General features: G+C 46.7%; 2 protein-coding genes across 3 annotated transcripts; one reads left to right on the plus strand and one right to left on the minus strand.

Moving 5' to 3' along the window:
* Positions 1-2,742: 2,742 nt before the first annotated feature.
* On the plus strand, positions 2,743-5,593 carry LOC139054014 (uncharacterized). The gene is made up of 3 exons (XM_070530581.1): positions 2,743-3,232; positions 3,904-4,010; positions 4,384-5,593. The coding sequence occupies exons 1-3, from the start codon at positions 2,904-2,906 to the stop codon at positions 5,502-5,504; spliced, it is 1,557 nt and encodes a 518-aa protein (XP_070386682.1). The 5' UTR covers positions 2,743-2,903; the 3' UTR covers positions 5,505-5,593.
* On the minus strand, positions 4,012-8,090 carry LOC139054013 (uncharacterized). 2 transcript variants are annotated; one of them, XM_070530579.1, is made up of 3 exons: positions 7,718-8,090; positions 7,381-7,494; positions 4,012-6,912 (listed from the first exon to the last, which is right to left on the minus strand). In XM_070530579.1, exons 1-3 carry the CDS (start codon positions 7,917-7,919, stop codon positions 5,591-5,593), a joined length of 1,638 nt encoding a protein of 545 aa, XP_070386680.1. In that variant the 5' UTR covers positions 7,920-8,090; the 3' UTR covers positions 4,012-5,590. The 2 variants fall into 2 exon arrangements, with proteins under 2 accessions (XP_070386680.1, XP_070386681.1); XM_070530580.1 differs by lacking the exon at positions 7,381-7,494.
* Between the last annotated feature and the right edge of the window lie 301 nt (positions 8,091-8,391).

The raw sequence follows: 8,391 nt of genomic DNA on the forward strand, positions 1-8,391 counted from the left end.
AAGCTGGGACACTGCGAGCGGTCGCCGCAATCGATTCCACCGAACCGGTTTGCGTGAAACGTAAGCAATCGCTGAGAAAACTATGTGAAATATGTTCTTATAGAGGGATAGCTGTCTGTGTAACTAAATGTAGCATAACAGAATGAAGCTGCAATGCAGCGATCGCACGGGTTCGCGGTGACCGACTTCGCGTCTGCATGCATGTCTTCGCGCAATGTTTCGCTTTCGCTCCGAGCACGTTTTCGCACCGTGCCGTGAGCTTTATGCCGCAGCATATGAGCATTTGACAGTACGCAAGCAACCATTGTTGCATGGACACTATCGGAGCTCTTCAAAAATAATTTCGTTATAGCTAGGGTCTTCGACGCCTATAGCGACTTGTGATATATTCCGTCGCGATGATTCAGTCTTAATTTTCTTTTTCTTTTCTTCTAAAGTCTTGGAAGCTTCAATATCATTATTTCTCAAATTTAATCGAACTGCATGTTTATCGGTCTTCTAAGCGAGCAATTACCCGCTGCTTCTTTTTCTTAATTCAGTAGAATATTCATTATCTGGTGCTACACAAGCAGGAACATGTGCCGTGCCTTTTTTAACGTGTTTACCGTTCCCCTTCCATTAGAGTGAACTTTCTTTCTTTATTATAATCGTCATAGGTGTTGTGCATACGCAAAAGATTATACATTCGTGGACAAGTACCCATTCCGGTCGTTCGATCCGTATGTGTGCAATCAATGTATTCCATTACTGCACGGAAGTTGCTGACATCGTGAAATTCACGTGGTGTTGTGGACAGTACTGGAATAAAATACCGCGGTCCGTGAAGTGCTTGGCATCCCCATAGGCGCCAGCATCGAGAAGCTCATGCAGCTGGGGGTCCACAACACCTTCGATGAGGTTGGGTCAAAGAAGTTAGTCCAGGTTGTCAGGCTCGCTTCCTCGCCTGCGGGGAGGCGGATCCTGGAGGCGCTGGACTTTAACCCGTCAGGGAAAGGCGGTGCGTGCTCGACGCGTGGTCGCGGGAGGCCGTCACGGTCTCGCCGTTCCCGCGCAACGTGCACCCGCAACGCAATGTAGGCACACGCCGGGCCCGAGCGGCCGCACTTCTCGGATCCGTCGCCGACGATCCACGATCGGTCGCGTTCGTCGACGTCGCCCAATACGCTTCGTCCGACCGGTTCGCGGCGGCCGTGGTGGATCACAGGGGCAACCTAACGCCGCGTCCGTGCGAGGCAGGTGTCCGGATTGCGGAGATCCATTCTGAACTTTAGAACACATGCTCTGGCGGTGTCCCTCGTTACGGAACCACGGTCATCTTACCACGGAAGAAGAGTGGGAGGAGGCGGTCAGGCACGGCCTGCCCCTCCCAACGTCGGAACGGCTCGCGGCGGCCCCTCAGGGGGTTTCGGAGTCGCTCCTCAGGACCTTAATAAAGTTCACTGCCTGCCGTGAAGTGCTCGAAGTTGTTTGCATAGAATGCAGTGATGCCAACTCGGGTCAACGTTTTATCCCTAAAATGAACCCCCAGAAATCCCTAGATTAAAGAAAAATCCCTAGATTTTATTTGTTTACTTGTTAATGTGGCAATTTCAGCTTTAACAAAGTCTCAGCGCAGTTCACTCTTTGTTCCATTTGTTATACATTTTATCAGAGATAAATAAATGTGTATTAGCCGCATCTGTAGCTTTTTTCTTAATTTTTTGTAGAGTTATTATGCATAGAGGGTCGACAGATGGCACCACCAGATAGAGGGGGAGTCAGCAACGACACTCAGATGACTCCCTCTGTATCTGAAGTGAACTTCGAGCAGATGACTCCCGTTTCACCGCACCGCCTTTCGAGCTGCTCCTTCAGCAGGCTCATCTTCACGCGCAAAGAACCCATGCAGCCCTTTAACAAAAGAATGGTCCCAAGTTGAAAGAGTTGGACATTGTCTGCTAAGCCCCGTCATCACATCAAGGTATTTTATTCAGACAACATTAACAGTCTTTTTATGATGCGCACAGAAAAACGAACATGTTGGACTTCGTTAAAGTCCCCTTCTCACCTCAAATAGAACACTCAGAAGCGGTGAAATGGCGTCCCTCACCGCACAGTTCTTTATTTATCAAATTCTCAATCAAAGATTGTCAAACAGTAGTTGGAGCGACTAAGAAATGACATCACGAGAAACTGACATCCCCCAAAATTTAATGTTGCTAGTTGTAGATAGAACATCAACGAATCCGGCAACATTGATGCCTTCAGGTAGCATATGTGGGTTTATTGACCAGTTGCCTTCACCCAAAAAGATCACGTTCTCGTGACGCCTGCGGCAACAAGGACGTTCCACGTCCGCTGCCAAGGTCTGTGAGTGATGGCGCTGGCTAACACTCCCAGGGTTTTACTAGTACACATACATACCCAAGAAAGTGGATGGGGAAACAGCGCCGCGGTAGCTCAATTGGTAGAGCATCGCACGCGAAATGCGAAGGTTGTGGGTTCGGTTCTCACCTGCGGCAAGTTGTTTTTTCATTCACCTTAACTTCCATTAATTTATCGTTTCTTCATTACATTTGTTAAGCACAAGTAATTCCACTATGTTGTCCTTGGTGTCAGTGATTGTTGGCTTCTCATGATATAGCATTTTTCATAGTATTTTGTGTTTAGAAGGCAATATAATCAGATACGTCTGCCTTGAGGCCGCTGAAAGTAACAATTGACCTTTTTCACGATGGGAGAGCGCCTCTAGCGGCGAGAGCCGAAAGCAAATACGGTGGCTCTCGGTTGACGCGGCGGCATGACACTCTTTGTTGCTTTGCGTTGTGCTGTGACTGCTGCTGTTTAAAGTTTACACAGTACGCTTGCATCGTCACCGCTGATTTTCGCAACCGCCTGTCGACTCTTGCGAAGCTTTCTTCGACATGTTTTCTATTGAAGACTTCAAGAAACTTCACGACTCCGGCGGTCAGTGGAGCTGCGATTTGGAGTTGGTGCCGCCAGTGACTGACAACATGATCGACAGCCATTTCGGCGAGTCGCACCGGCAGTTGCATAAAGGCTGGATGTTCAAAGAGGAAAGGTACATTCGCCGGATCGAGTATTTGATGTGCGGACAACCAACAGGGACCGAACTTGTGTTGCGCAGCATATGTTTGTGCTCGATGAAAGCTGGCCACTACAAGCAAGTCGTAGCGCTTGCTAAAGGCGGAGCAGGGGCCGTCGTCCAAGCATACTGCGATTGCGTTGCTGGGTAAGTACATTTTTTAGAGACGTGAAATGCTGTGCACGAATTTGCTGTCCGCCCTTATGATATAACACTGAACGACGATGTAGAAAACGGTGTCCTAACAACGGTGCGTTCGCGAGGTGGCAGCGCTTTCACCGTCTCTACGTGCAGGCACCGCTACGGCTCGCTGTCGGGAAACATTCATTTTTCGTTTACAAAGTGAGTCGAGCCACAGGCTGTGGGCGATGCGTGCCGTAAAAGCATTCACATGTCACTGGTTCGGGCCTATATGACCTTGCGAAGAGTAGTTCGCGGCGAATAGTTCTGGCGATTATTTGATGTTCTACCGTATTTACACACACACAAAAAAAACAACCCGACCGTGCATAAACCGTTTAAGCTATCTATATCATGCACGGATAACAGCGCCTTCGAGAACCTTGCCCGTGCAGCTAGAAAAGAAAAAGAATGAAAATCAATGTACGCTCGCACTTCAATGTAGTGCAGCGAGTCCGCGTTTCTTAAATATATATTTAAAGTATTAAGTATGTACGACCGACTCGCCCAACAACGTGCTCTCTTAAATATATATTCTGTAACGAACATTAGCTTTCTCTTTCCGTTTGTTTTGCCCACTCACAGGAGCATTTAACAGGCATCTAAATGTGAATACTTTTTTCTTCTGATTTTCCTAGTCAAAGCCAAAGGTGCCAGCATATAGCTGCATTGCTGTTTGCCATACGAAGTATCCAGAGGCCGTCTTGTACGAGTGTCCCGTGCAGATGGATGGCACCAACACAAGGTAAGGTGAATGTTTTTATTCAGAACACAGTTCAAGTTAATCAGGTAAAATGCAGCGAACAGAATAAGGAGGGACGTATGTGGTAGAACACAAGACGATGTGACAAATGACTTCAAAAGGAGCTTTGGTCTGGTATCTACACTCTTCCTTGTAATGGTACCTTAATGTAGAATGTAAGCATGCTGATAGAGAAACACTGTATTTGAAAAGAGGTGAGCTAGCATGCTGATCGGATTCACAGGAGTTTGCAGTGTCCATCATTAGTGCAAAATAACCGCATGTGTAATCAAATGTCAAAATAGATCTTGGCCAGTAAGCTTTATAAAACATGTGTATGAACTGTATACAAGTCCCCGCATTTTGTTATTTTCAGGACAAAACCATTTGCTGACCAAACCCTTGGTGGACATCACCTTTAAGAAACATGTGATTAACAAGACGGTGCCCGTTAAGGCTAAGCGACAACTTCCTCCTCATTTGAGAACAGCTGGGCAGGCTGGGCTGTTGAAGTTCAGGAGTGCGATTGCAACACATGCACCTGAGCTGGTGTGGAACCGTTACACAGAGAGGCCAGCACCAGTGAAAAATGCGAGCCCCATCAACGACACAGAGGACATGAATTCGCAGAAGTGCCTCACATTGATCGATGAATATTTCAAGGAGCAGGTGTCGCTCACAGCTACCGAGAGGGCAGATATCTGTGCAAAGACTGTAGGCCAGGATAAGAACCCTCTATGGTTCGCAGAAAGAACCGGGAAGCTAACTGCTTCAAAGTTCCGCAGAATACTGCACTGCCTGAAGCCAGAAGGGCTTGTTAAAGAAATACTTTATCCTCGCAAAGAAATAATGAAGAGTGGTGACCCCAGGCTCTACGGAATACAAAATGAAGCAAAAGCAGTTCAAAAATATCTAGAATTCATGCAGCTATATGACAAAAATATAGATGTCCTGGAAACAGGATTGCATATTCATGAATTGCATTCTTTCATCGCCGCATCGCCCGATCGCCTTGTGAGAGATGGCAGTGAGGATGGCCTTCTAGAAGTGAAGTGCCCCGCTTCGAAAGCTGGCCAAAGAGTTGTCGACGCCTGCGCTGACAAAGGTTTTTACTTGGCAGTAACTAATGGTGAGGTCACCCTGAAGAAAGACCATTATTATTACTACCAAGTACAAGGACAGATGGGAGTCGCGAAGAAGCCATGGTGCGACTTTGTAGTCTTCACAGACCATGCTGACCTGCAAGACTGCATATCAGTGGAACGTATATATTTTGACGCAGAAATTTGGAAAGACATACTTCAGGGCCTGGTGTACTTCTATAAGGCTGCTATTATTCCAGAACTCATGACACGACGTATCCGACGCCTTGGATTTCTTTACACTACAGGTGCAGGCTACGTGTCCTTCAAGAAGTATGCTGTGGGGTTTTATCTAGTTGACCATTGTGATGAGGACCATCTGAAGATGACTATCAGAAGGCTGACACGCACATAGTGCGTTCCTTTGCATCATAAAACTTTAGTGCATGATGACACCTTTTAGGTGCTCCGAATAAATATACCGCATGCTTTCGTGTTCTATTACATGGTGTCTGTCTCCACTTCCTTCCCATTATTTATTAGTGGTCGCCTAAAGTTTGAGAGAAATGCACATGTTGTGAAAATTGCATCTGCTATGTCTAACATGTTTATAGGTAAGGGTCTGTCCAATAAATGGAACTCCTTGATTCTTCTTATGACCCTTTCAATGTGCACCCGTGCACTTGCAACATGCTTTGTGGCTTCAACATCCTTGGCACTCATCTGCGCTTCTCCAGGAATACGAAATGGAGGCATATGAAGGACAACACCACGTGGCAGAAGGTCATCTACCTTGAATCCCTTGTCAACCATGATGCCATCTCCTGATTCGAATAGATCAAGTACTCCAGACTGTTGCACAATAGCTCTGTCACTGGTACTTCCCCCATATAATGGCGACACAAAGCTAACATAGCAGTCAGGTGTTGCACCTACAACACATTTCATTGTGTTTGCGAACTTGTAGTGGGAGAAAGTTCGTCTTTGGGCAGTTAAGCTTGAGGGCTTTTGTATACGAATTTCTGTTGTGTCAAGTATTATACGTGTGTTTGGGTACCGTCTAAAATGAAGTGGCATGTGCTGTTGTACTTCAGGAAGTGTGGGGAAGCTGGTTATTTCAGTGAGAACCTTCTGCAATATAAGTACCCATTCTGAAAATATACGACTGAATGAGGGCATTGAAATTAAAAAATTGCGAGCAATCTCTCGTGTGGCCATACCTGTCCTTAAGCGAACCAGTACTGCATACATCTGCTCGGCAGCAGTGAGTGACCTGCTCTTTATGTCTATTGCAAACCGAGGGTTATTGTTCAAAACTAAATTTAGTATATCGTAAAACACTTGCACAGAAGGCAATCCTGTGTAATACAACATATGCTCAGTACCTTGCATGTTATCGAGGCACAGTGTTGTAGCCTTCAGCTCGTAGTAATGTGCTTTCCACTGTATTGTCTGTTCCTCAGCAGCTTTTAGCTGTACTTCTAGCTTTTGCACCTTCTTTCTTTCTGCACTTAATTGGCTTTCAAGCAGCATAATACGCTCTAGAGAGAAATTATCCGTCTGGCAGCTCTTTTCGTGTTCAGCTGGTACACTACGCAATACTGCACCATCTTCACAGGTCGTAGAGCCTAATGACATTGCACTTGCTGCTCTGCTTAATGGTGTTCCTTGACCAAGAGGTGGAGTAGATGCCCCGGCAACTGGTTGACAATCCTGTGGTGTCCTATTTTGGCCTGCTGCTATACTCGGTGGAGTCCTCTGTCCAACAGCTGATGTGGTTGCACCGCTGCTGGCTTGGCCACTTGCATTTGCCAGTCTTGAAGCTGATAAATAACATTAAAATATATTTCGCGACAGTGTAACAATGTGCTATTTAAGACTAATAAGATAGGCGCAACATCAAATATAAAAACTCTGTACTACTCATAAATAAGTGACCACTTAATCTCCCTTTGCTAGATAAAGACTCATTAAAAATTGGTTGGTGTTTGGAGAAGGGAGCATCTTGCCGCCGATACCGTAACTGACTCGCGCAAGACGAAAGCGCGAGTTATATTGCGGCAGAAAGAGCAATCAACATTCGCTATTCAAGAAGCTTCACTCGCAAGTACTGCACGATGCTGCTTAGCATCGGCAATCGCACGACAGCCGGCGTATTCAGCATTACACGGGCGATTTCATGATAATGAAAAATAATATCAAGTGCCGAATACAAAATGAAGAAAGATTACTGCAAGGTCGTAAATGCTGACAGTTGACGAATCTCAAACAGCGTCACACACAGCCTATACCTTGCCGTTTCTTCACTCTGTCAAAGCGAGCGATTGACACAGGGCATCTCATTGGCGTGTGCTTGAAAACCGATGGTACGTAGTCCGGGTGGGGCATAAAGCGGGAGGGCGCTCCTGAAATAAAATGTGACGGTTAAACAGCTTGAGTGTTTCTGTTATTAACGCGAGTACGACACAGGACACACTGCGCTAACACAACCGAAACTGCGTACTAAACAAATGCACGATCGCCGACCTGCCACGGTCCCGCTCGGAAAGGGCTCGAAGTTACACTTATGCGCTCAACAGACACGCTGTTCATCAAGTAATAAGGAATATCAAGTCACTGTTTCTTTACCTGTTACGAAGTGATTGCTGCAGACGCGGGAGTTCGCTGTCGGTTCCCACGGCGATCCGTCGGCGTTGACGCGATGTATTGCTTGCACCCATTTCTTTCGTCTCGTTGCCTGAAGTGTCGCGGCAGGAAATCTAAAAAATCGCACATTTGGAGGCTTTCCGCTGGCATTACTGCAGCCTACGGCAGCACATCGCTGTGGCATCGCAAAAAAAAAAAAGCTATGATCCTGCCTGCCAAGGAGCAGCGCGGCCAACACGGAGAGCCCGTACGTACGTTCTTTGCCGGATGTCACCAAAAATGTTTCGGGCGCTCGCCGCTAGTGTCGCTGTCAGAGCACTTCCGGTGCGCATGCGCACAAGGCACCCATGAAAAAGGCCCATTATACGGACTCTTAAAATCCCTAGATTTCACAAAAAGACGCTAGATCCCTAAAGCAAAGAAAAAATCTCTAGATCTAGGGATAAATCCCTAGGGTTGGCATCACTGATAGAATGTTTGAAAGAAGTGCGGCCATTGACGTCGCTACAGTGTTGACTGCAGGGCTGAGGTTAAAGCGCCGGGCCCCGTCACTGTAGTGTATATGTTAAAGTACCGGGCCCCGTCACTGTAGTGTATATGTTAAAGTGCCGGGCACCGTCACTGTAGTCACTACCTTCCGGCTTCAAGAACGTAAC

This window comes from Dermacentor albipictus, unplaced genomic scaffold (assembly GCF_038994185.2).
Source record: "Dermacentor albipictus isolate Rhodes 1998 colony unplaced genomic scaffold, USDA_Dalb.pri_finalv2 scaffold_487, whole genome shotgun sequence".
NCBI classification, from domain to species: Eukaryota; Metazoa; Arthropoda; class Arachnida; order Ixodida; family Ixodidae; genus Dermacentor; species Dermacentor albipictus.